At 38.3% G+C, this 22,708-nt stretch overlaps 1 protein-coding gene across 1 annotated transcript in view; it reads left to right on the top strand.

Moving 5' to 3' along the window:
• The window catches only part of RRAS2 (RAS related 2), a 79,980-nt gene extending 61,917 nt beyond the window's left edge, over positions 1 to 18,063 (top strand). The window contains exons 2-6 of the mRNA XM_031942965.1: positions 6,084 to 6,171; positions 9,360 to 9,462; positions 9,672 to 9,780; positions 15,359 to 15,477; positions 16,394 to 18,063. Coding sequence (XP_031798825.1) covers positions 9,395 to 9,462; positions 9,672 to 9,780; positions 15,359 to 15,477; positions 16,394 to 16,481 — 384 coding nt within the window. The 5' untranslated portion in view covers positions 6,084 to 6,171; positions 9,360 to 9,394 and the 3' untranslated portion in view covers positions 16,482 to 18,063. The remainder of the gene's footprint in view (positions 1 to 6,083; positions 6,172 to 9,359; positions 9,463 to 9,671; positions 9,781 to 15,358; positions 15,478 to 16,393) is intronic.
• The last annotated feature ends 4,645 nt before the right edge of the window (positions 18,064 to 22,708 follow it).

Raw genomic sequence — 22,708 nt, forward strand, 5'->3', positions numbered from 1 at the left:
CCAAATCTAGGTACTCTTATTTTTATTTGAACTGGACCTAGGATTTCATTGGAGTAGAGAACTCCTGGGGAAGAAAAGCCCTCTTCTCTTCTGGTGCAGGTCACTTGCTGCGCAGTTTTTCATCTTCTGGATTGTTTGGAGGCATTGTGATGGGCCCAGTCTCATGGTGAGCATCTGGCAAGGACAGAATTCAAACCAGGCTGGTTCTGAATGCTGATCTGGTTCCTGATTTGCAGGGACTACATTTATTTTAGAAAGTATATATTGACAGATATATACAGGAGGTGATTGGGATGGGGAAGGGGACTGGAGGCATTGTTCTCTGAGGATCAGCAGAAAGCACTGTTAGTTTAGCTTGGAGATGATATTTGAGAAAGATGTGGTTGCTTAAGTATTTGAATTTTTTGTTACATAAAGAGAAATTAAATGGATTCTGCTTGGCCTTGGTGGGTCAGAGATTTAAGAACAATAGATGAAAGCTAATTATTAGGAGCCAGATTTAATAAGCATAAAGCACAGAAAATTTCCCTACAATTTTGTGCTTTTCAAGAATACAGTGGGCAACCTCTTAAGGTAGTTATAAAGGTGAGTCCTGGTACCAGCCTTTTTAGAGTCGTTGCAAGGGTAAAATGAGACTCCTTAGGCTTGGAAAACTTCAAATTATGGATTTAAATAATCACTTTGTTATTGTCATGATGACTTTCCTTATTTCTGGAGTTCTCTCAGTGGTAGTTGGATGACCACTGCTTTGGGATGCCTTCGTAGGTCTCCTGAATACTCTATGATGTGATATATAAGGGTGCAGCAAATGGTGATCTGTTGACCTTGTGAAATAGCTTTGTAGAAGTCTACAAGTTCCCCACCTTAATGAGAATTTGGATAGGTTTGCATACCTTTATTGCTGTGGCCCTATACTTGTTCCTGTCTATGGACTGAACTCTAATGAGCAGATTAAAAACAGCCTTTTTAAGAAAGCAAAGAAATAACTGACATTTTTAGTTAACCATTTGTCTGCCTCAAACTTTTAAAAAAAAACAATCCACATCAGAAGGAGATTGGAAGCACTTATAAGACGTTCCTAGTTGTATGTGTGCCATCTGAATCTGCTGAATTGATCTGTGCTTCTGTCAGTTTGTTTGTTGATTGATTGATTGCTGGATCTATGATTTCATTGCTATAGGGAACTCAGATTGGCTCCTCTTCAGTATCCCTGATTCTTAGAGAACTGAGAAAACATAGAGACACTGAGAAGTTAAGTGATTTGTCTCAAGTCATAGCCACAGACGGTTGAGATGCAACCCGACCCCACTAAGCACTCCTTACCACTTTATTTGGCCCCATCTCAGTCATTCTGAATCTCCTTAATGCTCTTGTTCACCTGTGCTTCACTGAATGGTGATGAATGACTGGAGCATCTGCCCAGCAATTTTTTCACAGTTCCTCTTGGTGTGGTTTTGTTGTCTAATTGGAATTTAGCAATCAAATTGGTTATGAGTTCTCCTAATGCTCTCAGAAATATGTAGTAGTGTGCCAGTACCCACCTTTTTTGGATGGGTGGGGTTAGTATAAATTGGAGAATGGTATGGTGAACCAGCTGGCCTCTGAGGTCCCATAACCTTGGTTTTTGGGTTTTGAAGGTGAAGTGGGAGATCTGTGGATTATTTTTCCCTAGGGCTACTAAATTAAAAAACAAAAATGATCCAGAACATGACAGTTCATAAGCAATTCTGTCATCCAATTTGTCCAATGTTGGACTGGAAACTTCTTTCTGGAAATGGAAAATTCTTTATTCTAATATATGCCCTAGAGGACTTAGTTTCCCTACCTATTGGAATAATCTTAAAGGTCCCTTTCCTCTCTAATATTTTGATAGCAGCTCAGGGATAATTTTTTTTTTTAATTTTTAGGGTTAGGGTTAGGCTTTTTATTTACAAGATATATGCATGGGTAATTTTTCAGCATTGACCCTTGTAAAACCTTTTGTTCCAATCTTTCCCCTCCTTCCTCCACTCCCTCCCCTAACTGGCAGGTAAATCCTGGATGGTCAAATTTGATTTAAATTAAAAGGAGGCCTGGGAAACATTTTGTTAGACTAAGAAATGATTCTAGGTGTCAAGGTTTTATCTGGCCTGAAAGTGAATTGTTGGGGGGGGGGGGGGTAAGTGACAGGATTCAGGGTTGAAGAAAGATCATGGGCTTTCCCTTTTTTTGGTTTTCTTTTGTTTTTTCAGTGTCATGTATCAAAGTTCTTCCCAGTGAGGTTTTTCCTCTAAAATTTGTAATCGAGCTCAGAATGTGGAATTCAGCCAGGCGATACCGCCTTTTTTGCATCTTGGACTCCCCTGGCAGTCCATTGAAGCCTATGAATCCTCCTCAAAAATCATGTTTTTAAATCAGATGTATGAGGAGTATGAAATAAAATATATGAGAGTGTGAGGAAAATAAATGAAATAAGAGTATGAGAGAATGAGGAAAACCAATTAAAGTCATGATTTTTAAGTTCACAGACCCCTGTGAGCATCTTTTCCTCTCCCCCCCCATCCCCTGTCCCTCCCCCATTGCCACTTCTCTTCACTTGGTAAAGGGGAAAGAGGTTGGAAGGGCCTGCTCTCCCCTTCGCTAGCAGGTCCCAGAGCCTGGCCCACCTCAAGTGGCTACATGACCTCTGAGAGAAGGCCTTTCCATCTTTGCCTCCTTAATTCCACCCAAATCTCTGCTAGGTGGTGGGAGGATGCGGTCATTTTGCCACCTTGTGGCCGTGCTTGGATACTGCACCTGCCCTCCCACTGGGACAGAGAAGCTACTTAGTGGCTCTTCTGAATGCCCAGGAACGCCAAAGGACTGACTCCCGACTTCTTCCCCTTGGCAGGACTGTTCTGGGCTGGCCGGGCTCCAAAGGGATGTCTCTGGTCAACTCCTGACTCGGCGGGCTGACCTCCGCTTTTACAGACGTCTGGACAGAGAGCCAGGAAGCTTCCTGGAGCAGATTCACTAAAGGGAAATAAATCCTCTCTGCCCCAGTGACCCCTCTGGCCTTAACTCTAAGCTCATCCCTAAGCCTTAGGATCTGAGCACCTTGGGGCTCAAATAAGGATGAGGAAATTGAGGTCTGGAGAGCAGGAGGATCTGGGAAAAGCAGTGGAGCTGGGGTTAGAAGCAGGCCCAACCGGTCTAAATGGGGCCTCTCAGTTTTCAATTTCCCTTTCTATGTATGAAGTAGATGGCAAAGGGCACTGGCTGTCAGAGCACTGCCCTGTCCCAGAGAGCAGGAAGCGGCTGTTTTCCTCCTTTCCCAGCTCTTGGGGAGCAGCACCAGCCATAGCCCCTCTGGGCTCTGCATGGCCCTGTGGCCTTTCTATACTGGGCTCAACTACTCACTTAGCCTTTGGGGAGAACTTTTTCCTGGCAAAATTTTGAGGAACTTCCACTCATCATAGTACTAGCAAGAAGACAAACTGTGACCAGAAATCGGGTATGCTCGTGGTTGCCCCTAACTTCTGGGGACCTAATTATTCTCATTTGGAAAATGGGGGTAATAAGATATCACAGATGGAACACAGTTTTGAATTTGTTACTTATTTAATTGGGTACCATATCATTAATTTTATATATATCTGTACACACACTTTAGAGACTGCTCATAGCTTCAAGGAAGAAAAAAAAATCACCACTTGGTAGTTAACCTTCTTGTGATCAGCTTTGTTGATCAGCTGTGTCTGACTCTCTGTGACCCTGTGAGCCATGGCCCACCCAATACTGTCTGGAGTTTTCTTGGCAAAGATACTGAATGGATTAAAGCAGACAGGTTAAGTGACTTGACCAGGGTCACACAGCTAGTGTGTGTCCAGGAGTCCAGACACATCTTTCCTCACTCCAGGCCCAGTGCTCAGCCCACTGTGCCACATGGTCTCCAAGGTGTGATGGGTAAGTTAACCTACAGTTAACTAAGCCGATGCTCAAATTGCAGACAAAATATTAGTGTCAAGCCCACATCTCTGACATCTTTCTAGTCTGTGGTAGCACCTGCCAAACTGGAATAGCCTTAGAAAACTCCTGTCTTCTTACTTGCATGAGGTGTGTCAGAGGGCGCAGTATGTTTGAGTGTATCAGGGTATGTACATACCATTGTATTATAGCAGGTACATCCAGGTACCAATTTCAAGGCTCTATGAACAGTGTATCAGTGTGTGCCTGTTTTCCTCCAGCCCCTCCATTTCTCTTTTTTGTTTGCTTTGCTGATCTCCTAGGTGTGAGGGGGAACATCAGAGTTACATTATTTTGCCCTTCTCTAATTATTAGTGATTTGAACTTTTTAAAATATGGCTTGATTGTAGAGGGCTGGAACTCTGGAGAAGTGTACTTGAAACAAGGATATTTACAATAAGGTGTTAACTCAGTAGAATTGATGGTTCTTTTATAATTAATACTTAGCATGGTGAGGTAATGGTTCTCTAGTTCACACATACATAGTATGCTGTAATGATGTAATCAAACCAAGGTATTTAAGGGCTGAGAGGACTGGAAATGAGACATTCTATCTTTGACCATCCTCCTGGTGGCTCTCCTGCCTCCTACACTAAGGTCAAGACTGGGTCAGACTGTGATAGACATGGACTGTGAAGGAGACAATAAAGACGCTAGATTCTATTCCTGACTATCCTTGATCACTTGAATTTATGTCTTAGCCTGTTTAGAAGATTCAGAGTTCAGAAAGGATTCATTCATTTTGCTGATGAGGAACCTGAGTGTTCTAAAAAAGAAGTTTTGCTCTAGATCGTATTTACGAAGCATACTTTTGCACATCTTCACTTGAATCTCACAACTCTGGTGAATAGGATCTCCATTTTTCTCCTGGAAAGTTAAGGGACATAGCCATGAAGATGGAGACAAAATTCTCGTAAGGCCCTAAGTCCTGTGCTGCTTCTGTTCATAGGAAAATCCAGCCACCTGCTTCCCCAAGGAGTGACTAATCTGCTTCTTATCTCCCAGTGCTTTCCAGCTGTGAGGGAACTTAATTCAAGACTATTGTCTTAACTCATGTATATTGGGGATCATGAAAAGTTACCCACATTAATTTTACCTACTGTCAAAGACATAATAGAGCACGAGGAGAAAGATGTCATTTCCATAAAGTACTTATCAGTTTTGATGAAATTGTGTAACACAATACTAATTGTGAATGTTATTGAGCGTGACAAATTAGCATTTGATTTGATTACTGTAATACACCATTTATTAGATACTCAATCTTCATAAGTTGTCCCTTGGGGTAAAGTTTGCAATTTACTTCAGTTTAGAGTTCTTTCCCTGTATGCTCCAGGCTCATACATTGCTATTTGTTGCCCTTATCCCACCATCGTTTCACTTGTGGTTTTCATCCCTTCTCCATGAGTTTGCCCTTTGATATACTAACTTCTCCAAAAGTTGCGGGAAAGAATAAAAGGTGGGAAAAGAAGGTTGAAGTTAGATTGTGGGGTGCCCTAAAAGTCAGGCTGAAGAGTTTGTCTTTTATCCTACTGGGATCCTATTGGGAACCACTGAAAAGGAAGAATGAAGTGATCAGATGTGTTTCAGAAATATGAATTTGGCACCTATGTGGAGGGTGAATGGGTGAGGAAAAAGACTGGAAGGAAGGGGGGAAATGAATAGATAACAGTCCAGGGGAGAGTCAGGATGGGTAGACATAAAGTATGATGAAAAGAGGTTTAAACTGTTGACTGGGAGAAAGTGGAAGAGAGCTTTCAACAGTAATGGGGAAGGGAGAGCAGATTTGAGGGAGAAGGGTGATGATTTAGGTTTTGAATTTGTTTACCTTGAGAGCTTTTTTGGGACAGGATGTATGTGTACACAGAATGGGCACACAGCTTGAGTAGACATGTTGCTTTGCAAATTGAACGAGATGATGATCGTTCTCCCAAAAAGAAAAATCTTCTTTTCATAAGAATAGGAAACAGATGGAATTTCTGACACTGGGATATTGGACAGAGGCTGATAAATAAAATTGTAATGTAACATATATATATATATATATATATATATATATATATGTAACAAATTCTAAAATGAATTTTTTTTTTTTGCAGTCCTATTTTGTCACAGATTATGATCCAACAATTGAAGATTCATATACTAAACAGTGTGTGATAGATGATAGAGCAGCACGGCTTGATAGTAAGTAATTTTATTTCAATTTTCATTTCTTTAAAACATAAAAGCTTCTCTCTACTACAGCCTCTCTCTTTCTTTGTTTCTCTCTGTCTCTCACTCACTCTAAACTCTAGGATGATCTGCCAAACTAGAAAGGCTTGAAAGACCTTGGCAGCAGACTAGGTGTCTTTTTACTGAAAGCCATCTTAACTAAATTCAGAGACTCGGCCACCATGGCATGCAAACCATTTATTAAAACATAGAAGGATTGTGATCCACACAGCTAGGATGTGTTAAGTTGTCTGAGACCAGATTTGAATTTAGGTGCTCCTGACTTCAGGGCTGGTGTTCTATCCACTGCGCCACCTAGCTGCCCCATGGTATTCTTGAAATACTGAATTGTCATGGTCAGATTAAGGAATCAGTTACAGAGGGGAAAGGACCTCAGAGATGCAACTCCTACTAAGATCATGAATATTAGCATCTACCTTGTGGTGTTCTACCTCCTCGTCTATCTAATTTATGCTTGAAAATGGGAAACTAAGTATCTCTCAAGGCAATGAATACGTTTCTTCTTTGGACCATTCTAATTGTTAATAAATTAAACTGAAATATGTCTTTATAGGACTAAGGAAAACAAGTCTACTTCACTACATGACAACCTCATAATGCAAGACAGCCACCATTCTCTATTCCTACTTGCTCTGCTACTCCCTCACCAGTCTTAACCAGCTTCAACATCATGAGCACTCTCTGAAATGTAATATACTCCTCAGATAAAACTTAATTGTACTACTGATTCAAGATTCTAGAAAACTGTCATTAAAGGAAGGTTTTTTTCTCCATGGGCAGTGGAATGGATGATTATAACTTTAAACTCAACCTTAAAAGATGGAATGAGCTCTATATGACAAGAATATTCATTTTATATGTTATAGTGGATTAGACTTCCCTATTCTCAGGATATATTGGACCAGTACTTTTGTGACTTACTAACCTTTGTTGGACCTATTTAAATAGAGACATGTCCTGGTTTAGTGAAAAAGAGATAGAAGAGAGAGAAAAAAAGATAGGAGACTTGTGGTTACATCGCTTTAGATTGTGAGCTCCTTGAGGCTGGGATTTAATTTAATACATCTGAATTTAATAAATGCTGATTGAATAATTACATTATTTACCAGCTTGATGACCTTGAATATGTGGTCTCTTCTTTGGGCCTCCATCTTTTCATCTGTAAAATGCTGAACCACTTAATCTGGAGTTGGAAAGAAAGCACTTTATAAACCTCCAGTCATTGTTTTCCTATTTCTATTACTATGTTCTTAATTGGAATTCTTCAGAAAACCTAAACTATGTTCCTTTATTCACTTGTAATTTTTGGTTTTGTCCAAAGTTCAGAAAATCTGGATTTCATCATTCATTATTGCTACTCCTTCTACTGAACAGATTCTAACCCCTCCACACCCTCAGTCAGATGATGATGATCAACAACAACTACAAAATCCAACCAAACAAAAGCTGAAACACCTCCCCCACCCCCCAAAACAAAACAAAAACAAACCCAAACACCAACCAACAGAAAACACACCACCACTGTATCCTGAAACTCAGATAACACATCAGGTCTGTCCCTGGACCTCTCCTGAAAGCTCTCCTACCAAAGGTTGCTCTATCCTGATGATGCAAAGAGGGACCAGAAGAGGCCTTAATGGAGAATCTATATTAGAAGTTCCATGCAGTTCAGAATTCTCTAGGGAATTTGCTAGTATTCATTTATTCCATCAGAGTATGATTTCAGATTTACTTAACTTCAGTTTCTCTACCTGTTCGTTTATTTTTTTCCCCATGGAAATTGATACTAAATGTTCAGCAGGAAGCTGACAGTATGTTTCACATTTCTGAAACTGCATATAGCAATAGCACATATTTATTTGTCTTGGTCTTTTGAGCCCAGAATATTGAGAAAGAATGGGATTCTAAAATTCTCATTGGTAGCATTTTTTTTTTTCAGGTCTTTGCCTGAAGATCAGGTGTGTGCTAGAGCCATTTTGCTGTTTTATTTATTTAATATCTTTCCCCAGTTACATTCAAAGCAAAAAAAATTTTTTTTTCATTTGTTTTGAAAATTGTGGAGGGTTTTTGTTTGTTTGTTTGTTTGTTTTTGTTTTTGTTTTGTTTTGTTTTGTTTTTGCCCTGAGAAAAGAGTTGCTATGAATATTTTCTGTACATATAGGTCATTCTTCCCCAACCCCCAATCTCTTTTGGTATCCATGCCTAATAGTGACATTGTTAGGTCAAAGGAGAAATGGATGAATTTATAGTTCTTTGGGCACAAGTCATATATTTTTTGATCATTTATCAATAAGGGTGTAGGTGTTTTTTGTTTGTTTATGTTTGTCTCATTTTCCTCTATGTTTGAGAAATGAGAAACTTTTTACAATTACTGTTGCTAACTGTATTACCTACCATTTATTCTCTCTCTCCGGTCATACAGTCCCCCTCCTTAAAAGTATTTTGGTAGTGACCACTCCCTCCTCCAGTATACCCTCTCTTCTCCTATTTCCTTCATGTTTTCTTGCAGGGTAATATAGATTTCTATACCCTTATTGAGTATGTATGTTATTTCCTCTTTAATGCTCACTTAGCTTCTCTTCTCCCTCTTTCCCTCTACTTTAAGAGCTTTTTCTTGCCTCTTTTTATGGCAGATAATTTGCACTATTCCCTTTTTTCCCTTTCCCATTCTCCCAGTGTATTCCTCTCTCTCACCACTTAATTCCATCATTTTTAAAAGATATTATTCCTTCATATTCAACTCATACCTGTTCCCTCTGTCTATATATACTTCTTCTAACTGCTATAAAAATGAGAAAAATTTAATAGGCTACATATTATTCTCCTATGTAGAAATATAAACAGATAAATCTTAAGTTCCTTATGATATCACTTTCCTTATTCTTTTGTCTTGATTTACTGTTTTGTTGATTGTCTAGATGTAAGTGACAGACAAAATGATACTAATGCAGATTAAATCTAAAAACGTGCTGTGTGTTTTTGGCAAGCTGGTTGTTCAATACTTAAATATGGATACTCTTAATTTGGGGGAGTTCTGCTAGTTGTAATACTTTTTTAATTAGGAAGTCTTTGGAGGGGCTGGGGGAAAGGTATCCTTAAAAGTGCATTTACAACCATATATCCATTTTATTTCTATGTAGTTCTGGACACTGCAGGTCAAGAAGAGTTTGGAGCGATGAGAGAACAATATATGAGGACTGGAGAGGGCTTTTTGCTGGTTTTTTCAGTCACTGATAAAGGAAGGTGTGTACAAATATTATAGTTTTGGACCAGAAAGATGGGTCCAAATCTTCTCTTTTGAATCATATTTTGACTTCTATTTCTTTTTTTCTTTTTTTTAAAGCATAAAAGGACAATTTTGAGTATCATTTCCATACATGGAATTTTTTGAATTACTATAAATGATATCGTGATCTGATACTCAACAATTTCATTTGTATTTTTGGTTTTAGCTTTGAGGAAATATATAAATTTCAAAGACAGATTCTCAGAGTAAAGGACCGTGATGAATTTCCGATGATTTTAGTTGGCAATAAAGCAGATCTTGACCATCAGAGACAGGTAAGAAGTTTCATGATTATTACTATCCTATGTCATGTAATTGGAGTACAAATCAGGTATGAGTAATTCACTTTATACCACAACTTTAAAAATACTGAGGTTGATGGTGTTATAAAAGATATATATATATATATATATGTCAAATAAGAAAAGAAAACAGATTTGTAGAAAACTTGTCATCTTTCATTAATTTATAGCATATAATTGGAAAATTGATTGCATGTGAAATTACACTTCTTTCTGTCATCTTACTCTGTGGTCTTGGTTGCAACTCCTGGTTACTAAGGCCCCTGAAAGTGAGATACTGGTCTCTGATTTGGAGTCCAGTGCTCTATCTACCCACTGTAACATTATTGATTTAATTACAGTTTCTGCTTTTTGGGGATTTTATTAAAAATGGTTATTCTCTGATTTTTTTTTTTTTTATTTATTTATTTATTTATTTATTTTTTGGTCTGTGTTGATCTCTTTTAGGTCTATAGCTTATGGAACAACATATTTAAGCAATAAATAATGAAAATCCTATTAAATTTTGTAAATAAATATGAAGTATAATTATTACCCTGGTGACTTTCTTAGTAGAAATGTAACTAGAAGATTCATTTAAGGTGGAAAGGCTCCCTAGCTTGAGAAAGGAGAATAAAGGAAATGGAATAGTTTTTTTTCCCTAGTATATCCAAACACTGAGCCATCTCCCCTCTTGGTTGCACTTCATGAAGAGGATCAAGCAAAGATTCTTAACCTGGGGTCTGTGAACTTGTTTAGTATTTCAAAAATGTTTTTGATAATTCTGTTTCAATATAATGGGATTCCTTTGTAATTAATATTTTTTATGTATTAATACATGATTCTGAGAAGAGGTCCTAAGGCTTTAAGATGGTAATGCAAAAAAAAGATACTAAACTTGGCATGAAATCACCAAAGGAAGCAACAGAGTGTAGTAAGGGAAAAAAAAAATTGAAGTGAAGCAATGCGAGACCTGAATACCATCTGATACTTAGGAGCTTTCCTAAAGCCTGTTTAAGTCACGGCTTCTTTGAGGCTTCAGTTCTTTCTCTTTAAAATGGGGACAGTAGTACCTGTACTAGTACTTTAGCAGAGTTGTTCCTAGAAAACAATATAAATGTGAGCTGGAGCATAGCAAACAATGTGCCAATGCTCTTTCTGTGGGTCTCCTCTCACTAGCGTTACCATTATACTCTGCCGCTCCTCTGCCCAGTGTAGCCTTTGAAGAGATGAAGATGAAGTCAGAAAACATGGCTAGTCTTCCTATGCACTTACATAAAAATGTGTGAAACCCCCCCTTCCCCTCTGCCCAGGAGTGGATTCTAAAGAATGGCCCAGACCAGACAATAAAAAAAGGAGAACCAAGAAGACCTCACCAGCCTGTGTCGATCTTACCTTTTGTAGTAGAGTATTAGGACATTCTTTATGACAACGAGGAAAACCGTCTCAGGCCCTAGACATAAGAAAGAAAGTCAAGGGATTTGCCCACAGTCATGGAGCTCCAGAGTTATTTTTCCCACTGTACCGTGCTTCCTCCCAGGCATCCTGTTTAAATCCCACATAAAGATTTCCTAGTGATGCCACAGTTCTCGAAATCCTCTTATTTGCAGATGTTGTAATATTTATTTCATCAAGCCCTGAAGCATCACAAAGCTTTCTTCAATGAAATCTGCAGTAATGGGAAATCATTTGCACTAGAAAAACAAAGTGAATAAAAAAATGCATAGTGCCCTGATGATGGTCTTCTCTTGAACGGCAGCCCATTAAATTAGCCTTTCCATATGTGAATCTTGGACAAGCTCTCCAGATGCATTATGAATGAGTGGGGCCCAGAATGGAGGAGGAGGAAGAAGAAAAGGCCGCACAGTGATTCCAAACAGCCTGGCATTGGAAAGGCTCTCGTCTCTGTTGTCAGCATTCTCAGTGTGATGCAGCACCATAGGCTCATAGTTAAACTTGACAGATAGCCCAAAGGACAATGGAAGGAAGCAGTTCGGTGTAAACAATCTACAGAATAACAATTCATGCATAAAAGTGTCATACAAGTTGTTACTGAAGCTTTGTATGAACAGAAATGGTAGGCATGCAATCATGTAAGGCAAAGGAGAGAGAGCAGATATAAAATCTACTGAATTTTTATGGGAATACACAAACAAGAATTATGCTGAATAAGAATAAGAAGCTTCTGGAAGGGTTAGAATCTGCATCAGTGGGAAGGAGATGCCATGCTCACAAATAAATCATGGAACTATTAAAGCAAGATGTGTGTAGATTTAAATCTTTAACTGTAGAGGTTCCAAATATATCTATAACAGCTAACTTTAGAGATCTCTTTGCTAATAAAGAATCCTGAGACCCACGTGAGGAACTATGAATGTTCTGTTTTATAGATAAGAAGACCAAATCTTAGAAAGGGTAGATGGCTTGCCCAGAATCACATATCTCCTAAGTATGAGAACAAAAATTTGAATTTGGGTCTTTTGACTTGAGACCAATAGTAAGATCTAACTCTGTCATTTGCCAGCTGTGTAACTTTAAAGCAAGTCGCCTTCCTTCTCTGGTCCTCAGTATAAAAAGTCTTTAACTTAATAAAAAAAATTCCACATAAAGTAGTCCAGAAAAAGATGTATGAATATATAAATCTGCTATATTCAGCATGCTTTTGTGGGAAAAAATGCATATAATAAATTCAGCATGTTACTTTCTAGATATTTTTCCTTCAGAACTTTATTTTTTAATGTGTATTTTCTTTTAAATATTTCAGTGGCTCTTTCCTTTGTGGCACAATCAATCCTAGTTGTCTCTCCTCCTTGAATATTTTTCTGTATCAAAAAGAAGAGAAACAAATTGTTATGATATACAAGCAGAGACCACATGTTGGCCCTGACTGACAATTATGTTTCCTTTGGCATTTTAGTCTTCCACAGTGTTCTTTGACCTCTCAAAGTATGGTTGGTCATTACACTGATAACAGATTTTAGGCCTTTCAAAAATTATTTTGTTTTTGTTTTGTTTTTATGCTGGTATTGTTGTTGAATAGCTTGTATTTTCACGTTACCTACATTCCCAGCATATTCTTTCTGTTCTCTTTCCCAGGGAGCCATCCCTTATATAATGTAACAAAAGATTCAGTGTAGTTTTAAGCTTTAATAACTTAAGATGAATAAATGCTAGAAGCTTATAAAAAAATTTAAATGGTTAATTATTTAAATATTGTGTTTCTTATTAAAAATTCAGCTATATCACTCTAGTCAATTTTTGAATTTTGTTTAAAAAAAAAAAAAAAAAACTATTGCATTTGTAACCCTAACTTTGCTTTTTAATTCTAAGCCTAACTTCTAAAGATTGAGGTTTTGATGTAACTCCCAAGGAGAAGTCTAATGAAAATAGATCAGGTGACTAAGATAAACACACAAGATTTCTTAATAATATCTATTAATCAATAGGTTTGAAAAAATGTCATCCAAAAACCTTTATATATGCAATCCAAGCAGATAGGGAGCCCTGTCTTATTAAAGTTTAAAAGTCATTATTTGAAATTCTGAAAACTAAGTACATGTAAAATAATTTGAAATAATTAAAATTACAATAGAAGTTTTCATGAATTTGTTAAAGGACTCAGGACTAAGTTAATAAAGCTTAAAATTGCCTAAGATTTTTGGGACATGTGGTATGACCAAGGAATAAAAGGGAAAAACCTGTGCCACAAAACTAGCCAACACAGAAAAGGTCTTGCCATTATCCAGTAGGGCTTCAGTTGTATCTGTTAAGAACTGAATAGCTAAGCAGATATTCTTGAGGATTATCTATACTAAAGAGGGGACCCCACAACTCTGAAAATCCTTAAAGGAGAAAATCTCCTTCAACTCTGCCTCAGTGAGGCACTTTGCCCCAGAGACAAACAGTTTCCTTGTTATCAGGATGGGGTTGACTCAGTCCTGAAACTCAATTGAATTCAATTAAAATTCCAGTTCTGGAAGCTGAAACCCTGCTAGGAGCCAACTTAGGACTCCACCTATGAGCCCCCTTCAGTTTGTAGCCAAACCTCCTTATTATAAAAGAGCCAAAACTAAAATCCTCTCTTTGCAAAGGTTCCAAACATGCCATGCCATGCTATGCTTGGCATGCCAAGGGCTTCTGCCCACTGGAATACTCTTTCCAGTGCCATTCTCTCTTTACCCTCACCTATTTCCCTAACCAGACTTTATGCTTCCAATCCTCATAATAAACCTCTTTTATCAATCTAGATTTTTCCGGTCTGTAAATTCCTTTATGGAGAACCTCTGCTCCACCAGAAGGGAGTTCCCCAAACCCCCTACCCTTGTGCCAAATCCCAAGGGGTTGTGGGGGAGTCAAACCTACCCTGAACCTGCCACTAGACCTTATTTAACTCCCTGGCCACCAGAAACTAATTTCATTTGGGTTCCCTAAATCCAAACCTCATCAATACCACAAAAAATCAGTGAGTGTCCAAGGGAAAGCTCCATTGGTGTGTTCCTCCTAATTGCATGATTGAAATGGCTAATGAGAAAATTTTGCCCCTGTGAATTAATAGGAGCTTTGTCAATTGGAACTGTGGATTAGAAGCATTCATATGTTTTCCCTCTTTTCTATAGGAAAGGTCAGATTTGAATTCCTCTCTTTTCCTTTCCTCCATCTTTCACACAGACACAAAGACATGGAAACAAAACCACAAAAGCCAAACAATATGGTAGTTGAGGGCTTTGAAACCCTTTGCCCTGGGGATGGAACAAAACGTTGGGTGAAATTAAATTGAGGAGCTCTTTTATGCTGATGTGTTCTTCCTTCCATGTTATATTAGAGTTTAGTTTTTGACACCAGGATTTTTTTCTTTTTCTTTTTAAGTTGTATTTTAAGACAAGGAACGCTTAAAACCTATGAGAACTGGGTTAAAATCCTGGCTCTGCTATTAATCTGTAATCCTATAGTTATCTATGGATTTCCTGGTTCACAACTCAGAAACTTTAATGAACAAACATTAACAACAGTGCTGCTACACTTGATAATCTGAGCCAGTCTTTTTCTTATTTGTGAAACAAGTGCATTAGATTAGATCAGGGTTTCTTAACCTTTTTCCACTTATGACTCCTTTTTGCCCAAGAAATTTTTACACAGTCCCAGGCATATAGGTATGTAAAGTAGGTATATAAATCAAACATTTACAGATAATCATAATTTCACAAACCCCACGTTCAGGTACTTATATATAGGGACTTGTAGTTTAAGAAGCTTTGGATTAGATTGCATGGTTTCTAAGGTTGAATCTAGCTCTAAATTCTGTGATTGTACATTGGTAATATGGCATTCTTAGTTTCAGTGAAAACATCAGCCCTCCCTCCTCTAGACTTTGCTTTCCCTCTTTTAATGATAAAGAAGTCATTTGTTCCTCAGGAATGGATTCTAAGAGGGTTTTCAGCTGTGAGATGAACCCGTGTTGCTGTCTGCTCTGACTTGTGCCTAACAGCCCCACAGCCTAGGGGCAGGAATAAAACAAAACTTAAAGTGTGTACTTTTCCTCAGATATCACTCTCAAGGTCACTCTTCATTTCAGGTTACACAAGAAGAAGGACAGCAACTTGCACGGCAACTCAAGGTGACATACATGGAGGCGTCTGCAAAAATTAGAATGAATGTAGACCAAGCTTTCCATGAACTTGTGCGAGTTATCAGGTAAGTCCAGTGCATTCTCACAGGGCTTTCCAGACGGGTCTTTCCATATAGCCAATAGATAAAATGATAAGTTCCATATGTGCCATCCCAGAAAGTAGTAGAATCAAGCTAGTGAAGATTGCGGAGCTTCAGGAAATGGTAATAGCTATCAATGTAATTTTTCCTTATTGCTAATTTACCTTTCTTTTAAAGAAGCATGTTAAGAGAGGATCTGTAAATATATTTCTGATAGTTTTGAAGGAATTGGGTTGGGTGAGCCGTGGCGGGGGGGGGGGGGGGGGGGGGGGGGGGGGGGGGGGATAAGGCATTAAAAGTTTTAGAATGACTTTGTAACTCAGCTTTTGGTTCCTGTAGACACCTGAGGGTCTCTGTCAGTTTTTGTATTTGGAGGGGGAAAAAAATAAATTTTACTAAGTTAATTTTCACCATTTTGTTGGAAGATCAACCATTTTAAGTTCACTGTCATTTCATGATCCATGGCCTTCACATAGAGGTTACAGAAAACCTGGATATTGGTTCTAGCCATGTCACAGTGGGGTTGGTCTAGTAGAATATGTACAGGATATTCTAGAATATCTTGGTTCCATGCTGTTTTTTGAACACTTTATCTTACTACCTCAGAGGCTCTGAGTCTCTCGGGAAGTATGAATACCCCATTCTTTTTGATGAAGCTGAGTTAATTTAAGTGCCTCCCCACTCCTACCCACTTTGGTTATTTCTCAAAGAATCTCTCAAGCTAGTGCTGTGCTTCAGATTTCTTGAGTTCTTTCTGATGCTTCTTTGGTTTGCCAATCTCGAGCGTTTCCGGGGACCTAGTCCATAAAAGGTCTCACTCTTTTTCCTGTCTTCACTCATGTTTTAAAAACAAGAACAACAAAACCAAAAAGCATCCAACACTTTTTCTTTTATCTTATAGGAAATTTCAAGAGCAAGAATGTCCTCCATCCCCAGAACCAGCAAGGAAAGAGAAAGACAAGAAAGGCTGCCATTGTGTCATTTTTTAAGAATCCCATGAATCTTAGCTGCCAACTGCCAGAAAAAGCCCTTGTCTGCTCCTTTCTTCCCTCCAGTTTACATCCTGTTGGGTACCTCTTTAGCCTTATGCAAGCATGTCCTTGAAATGGCCACCATGTTAGCCTTAGTCCAAGAAGCTGGCTAAATCCTGGCCTAGAAGATGACATTGATGGTGATGATGCTGATGATTTTATGCTCATGTCAGGACAGACTTAAAGAAAACACTAAGGCTGCTTCTCTAAGACCATCCAATTACTTTTTTTTTTTTTTTTTTTAAACTAGACACACATCCACCATAATTCTTTTAGGGCTTACACTCATACTGGGGATGAATCAGCCTTGAGTCTCCAGTTGTTTTCCAAATTGAAATCATTGTATGAAAAATGATTAATTTTTAACTTCTGAGATCACATTGCCTACTGTCATCCTAAATCAAAACCTAGGGAGTTTTCGTTGTGGTTTTTTGTTTTGTTTTGTTTTGGGAGAAAATGTGAATTAGCTTTTTTTGCCCAAGAAAATAAAATTTGATTTCAACTTCAGTTAGCCTTAAACCCACTGAAATGAGTTAACAAAAACAAGGTGTTTTGGACCTCATGGATCACCGTACTTTCTGGTTTCCAGTGGCTAGAAACACTTGACCATCTACTGTATTTTTTTCTCTGTATCCAGAATAGGGCTCTTACTACTCCTGCCATTGTTGTTGCTGTATGGCTAATAATAATGGTAGTGTCCTCAGTGGCCAAATACCTGGGCTTATTCTGGATGTAAGCATTTCAGTTTCTTAGGGATCTTTATCAGCGATTTATTTGAGGGGGGAAGGGGTGAAACAATTATTTGTGTCTGTCTTTCTTTTCTAGTATTTCTGGATAAGGGATTCAAGAAAACAAACTGTAGTTGTCTTTGTTTTGATGTAATATAAAAAAAAAGGAATTGATCTTTCCAGGGTCAGAGATGATTAATGTTTTTGCTATATACTTTTATACATTATTTTCTTATCGAACTAGTTAACAAGTATTTTTATATGTTTGTAAGCCAATATGCTTTCACAGCATAACTTGTGTATATGTAAAGATGAGTATTTAATTCTCACAGTTCACGTCTAACTGACACACAGAAGCAAATGTGGAAGCTGCAGAAACTGTGGTAAAACTTTTTAGTTTTCTGGGCTTTTGCAGAGCCCACTTTTGGCCAGTCACGTCCCTGCCCAAGATACTGTCACAGGTACAACTCCCCAGGATGTAGATCTCAAAATCACTTTCGGTAGCCCTTACTGGAGACTGACCATTTACATGAAGTATTAAACTGTACAACTCTTAACTGACTCTTTGTTTAACTGTGGATGGCTTCTGGTTTTTTTTTTTTGTTTGTTTGTTTGTTTTTTTTTAAGTTTCGTGGATTGTGTTTAAACAATTCAAGACTGTGCTCACCCTAATTTTGAGATGCTAAGTGGTGGTATTGCACAATCACCACTATACCGAATGTGTACAACAGTCCCACAAAATTGATAAAGTAAAGTATATGCCCTTGTAGAGCTTTGGGTGCTAGAATTAAAGAGAATCTGTTATGACAAGGTGACTGCTGTGCTGCCCACATTATTTGGAGGTGGGGTTGCAGGGTTGGGGTGGAGGATGGAGCAATAGTCATCCTACATTAATTTACTGGATTGATAGCCACACATTAAAGAAAAGGTGCAATTTAAAAAATAATCCTTCAGTACTAGGCATTCATCAGTTGCAAAGGCCACAAGCTTCTTAGAATATGTTAGGGAAGCAATGAGAAAGATTGTCATAAATTTAGTTATTCTTTGAGTTAGTCAATAAGTTATTCCTCCCCCAATAGTGCTGGGAACTGTCCAGAAAACAGCTGCTTTTTGTGGTTTTTTAGGTCAAACTATTTTTTTTTTAAGGTCACTTAACATTTTGGTTTCCTGTAGCCACATAGATGACTAACCTGGAGCCATGACCTTGTTGATGGGAGTACTTCCTTCAGTGGTACTTATTTCCACCCATACCTGTGAAACTTATTCGTGCCTACTCATAAATTCTCCACAGGGGGTCCATCCCCTCCATATGTCTGGTCTGCCTCTAGGTCATTTAACAATGTGTAGACACCAATGGAGTATAACTAATGACTCACCTTTACTATGGGCAAAAGTTACTCTCATGAAATCCTTTACGCTAGTTCTCCTGCAACTTCATTGGCCATACTCCAACATTTTGCAGAATCTGCTGTAGACCCCTGTCCATCCATATGTTGTCCTGACTTGTATACATCATCTAGCCAACATTCTAGAATTGTTTAAATCATTACATGACTCATGAGTAGATTTTTTTATCTATTTCATGGATTGACATTGCCAAAGAATCCTATGTGGACTGCTTTGAAAATACTGAACCTTTTCATGTTTGGTAGACTTCCAGGATCCCTCCACATGTCAAGGCTGCAGAGGTCATATGTCAGAGCGTTTGATAAAGCAAAAACTGATTAGCCAATTTAAAAAGAAATCCTTGTTTTACACAAATGGGCTGGTGTTAGCAAAAGGGAATGGAAAACAGATCCTGTATTTTCGTGGACTAAATCATTTAATATCAATGGGGCTTTCCAATGTAAAAGATGTTCTCTCGCCTCTTCTCCCCCCTACCTCCCCACAGGCAGTTGAAAGTGCTGAAAAGTTCTAGTGAGCCAATCCCAGAATACATATATATAGCCTATAGTTGACCCTTTCCAGCATCTTTCACCATTGGATTACATCACACATTTTGGAATTCCCCTTACTTTTCTCACATTCTTTATGAGTTTCCAGCTAAAGTATTATCTGACTTCAAATTCAGATATATTCATTCCAGAAATATTCTTTTTCCCAACACCCTTCCAAGCATTTACAGTATAAATAAAGCTGTGGTCTGAAAAAGAATGTTCCTTAACTTTGGGATCTTATGAAAATTAAGTTTCTGGATTTATCAGTTTGGCAGATTTGAAATTCTGTGACTTTTAAATTTATATTATTATTCATATTCAGCCTCTCCCAACAAAGTTATTCTAATCAGGATTTGAGCCATGTCAGTCAAAACAGATCAATAAATGTTTTAATTCCAAGTCCATGTAGTACGAGTTGGAAATGGTTGGAAAAAATGGGAATGTTTGGCTTGTTTGGAGAAGAAAAGATTAGGAAGGGTATGAAGAGATGTCTTGTGGAAGAAGGTTTTGATTGGTTTGGTTTTGCTCCTCACAGGGCAGAATCAGGCGGGAGTTGCAGAGCAAAATTTAGGCTTAATATTAGGACTAAACTAATCATTAGCACTACAAAGTGAAAAATGCCTTTTCTTAAAGAGTAACAGGTCAGGTCTCTTACTAAAGACGTTTAAGCATGGGTCCAACTAATTGACCACCAAATGTTTGTTTCAATTCAAATTCTGTGAGTCTTACCATCTTAAAACCATAATCTCATAGATCTAGAGCTGGAAGTGACCACAGGGGTCATCTCTAATCCCTTCATTTTACAATGGGGAAATAAATACTAATGAATAGACACACCTATCAGAGGAAGAAAAGGATTATTGATTTGTGACAACTTTTTGTCACAAATTTGTCAGCTTTTTCTTCCCTTCCCCTTAATTTGGAAAACAACAAAAAGAAAAGTGTTACAAACATCCCATAGAAAAGACATTTCCACATTAGCCATGTCAGAAAACAAAAATGTGCAACCTGTACTCGGGATTTATTCTTTATCACTGTATGCAGGTAGCATGATTTATCAGGAGTTCTGGAACATTGTGGTTGTTCATTGTATTGATCAAAGTTCCTAAATCTTTCAAAATTGTTTTTCTTCATAATATTATACAAGTTGTTCCCTGGTTCTTGCTCATTTCACTGTGCATTAGTTCACACAAGTTTTCCCAGGCTTTTCTGAAATTATCTTTTTCTACATTTCTTATAGCACAATTACTATTGTGTATCACTATACAATAGCTATTTTAATGATAGGATTTCTATTTCTGTTGTGCAGTATTTCTTTAATAATGAGACAAAAGACTCAAGCTATGAGAACTGGCAAATTTGAATCTAGTTTATCACCTAATATTTCATAAGGGGAAATAGACCTAGACAGGGTGATATTCTTTGGTGCATTCCCATCAGAGAGCCCCATAGGCCCATTCTTCTGATTCTATACGATAAAGCTGCTTTCTCTTTCTCTTGTATCCTGGACCCCTTTGAAGCTGATACCTGTAGTCCCCTTCCCCAAATTATGTTTTTAAATACATAGGATAACAAAAGAATAATTCAGGAATAGTTTCCAAAAATATTTTTCATATCCACAGACTGCAGAATGTTAAAAAAAAATGTTAATTTATTGATGGCAGGAATTAATTTTTTGGGATCTCATCACTGTCTGGCACACTGTAAATGCTTACTAAATATTTGTTGATTGACTAAAGGCAACCATGCAATCAAGGGAACAGGAAGTGACTGTGAATGTTATCTGCTTTTGCTAGACTGACTTAGAAATGACTTGAGATTTGGGAACCCCAGAAGTTTAATAGTTTGCATGGACTGGTACAATTCAACAAAAACTTTGACTGTCTATCATGTGTAGAAGACTTCCTAACAAAACAAGTAGTCCTTTTATGTGTTATCTTAATTAGGCTGAAAGCATCTTGAGCTCAGAGATTTTACCCAGTGCTCAGTACAGTGTCTGACAGAAAATAATCAGTTAATGCCTTTATTTCCAGTTCAGTGACTGATTCTTAGCATGGTTCAGGGAAGCTTCTAGATTTGTTCAGCTTCATATCTCTTGGATTCCTCTGGGTGAATCTTTTCCCTTCTGAGCCTTAGTCACTCTCATATGTGGGACTTGGACTGGATGATGTAAGTACTCTTTCATTTTGATCTTTCTGTCCAAGTTCTGACTTGTGATTTAGTAACAAACCTCTTGAGCTCTAAAATCTAGAACCAAACTGATTCAAGGATAAGAGGGAATGTAATGAAGAAAGGTTAAAATTTGGGGTCAGAAAATTTCTTAATTAAAACACAGCTAGTCAGTAGCTCTCCTTAGGCTATTTAATTTTTATGGATTTTTGGGGGGGTTTTTTACTCTTTGATAAAATGCGAGCCACTGAACTAAGTGATTTACTCTTTCAGGCCTGAAGACCGATTTCTGATGGGAGTGGGGAAAGTGATGTTAAGGTCAGGACAAATTACATTTTGCCTACGAGGTCTCCCTCTACACTATTTAACATGGTGATCTCATCAGTTCCCATGGATTCAGTTATTTCTGTGCTGATGATTCTCGGCTCCATCCAAATTCTACTATCTAGCATCCCCAGCTGTCATTCAGAAAACATTTAGGTGACTAAGTCACCAGGCCCTGGGCTAAGAGCTGGGGATACAAAATGAAGCAAAAGACACTCCTTCCCCCCACAGTTTAATGGGGGAGACAAACGTAGACACACAAAAGATATATATGAAATGGAAATAATTGGGGGAAGGCACAAAAATTAAGACTTCCCATGGGAGATGGGACTTAAGTTTCAGGGATTTGAAGGAAATCGGAGAATCCCATAAATCCTATAGAGGGAGATGAGGAGGGAGAACATTCTAGGCACGGGAGGGACAGAGGGGGGTGGGGGATAGCCAAAGAAAATTCCTGGAATGAAGCGTTCTCCCTGAAAGAAGTGGAGGGTGGATTGACAAAGATGGGCAGAAAGAATACTCTTGAGGAGGACTTGAGCCTGGGAAGTATCCAGGAGATTGGTTCCAGTTAGGATCTAAGGTTATAGAGAATACAAATAAAAATCTATGAGCTCAATAATCAATAAGGCAATAAGTTGTGCGTAAAGCTGGCAGCAGTGTTCCCAGTGGGTGAGGGGAGGGGAGATATTGTGGGCCTCCAGTCCAGTCTAGGTGCCCTATTATAGAAGAAATGGGTTCAGGAGAAGAAGGGTCAGAAAGTTTTACCTGTGATAGCCTTTGGTTTAGTTTCATCAATGCCGTCCAATAGGTCAAGGAGATGAGCAGTCTCTAAGCCACCGGAAGATTCTCCACAAGCAATTTTCTCTTAGACAACACATGGACTGCACTGCCAACCTTTCAATGGACTGCAACATCCCATCTGGGCACTAGAGGGCACTCGAAGATGGGGTGGGGGTGGGGGACAGCTCCTGTCCAAGGAGATGATGATGATGATTAACATAAACAAATTGTTAATTTACGTAGGCAG

Source organism: Sarcophilus harrisii, chromosome 6, assembly GCF_902635505.1.
Source record: "Sarcophilus harrisii chromosome 6, mSarHar1.11, whole genome shotgun sequence".
Classification (NCBI taxonomy): domain Eukaryota; kingdom Metazoa; phylum Chordata; class Mammalia; order Dasyuromorphia; family Dasyuridae; genus Sarcophilus; species Sarcophilus harrisii.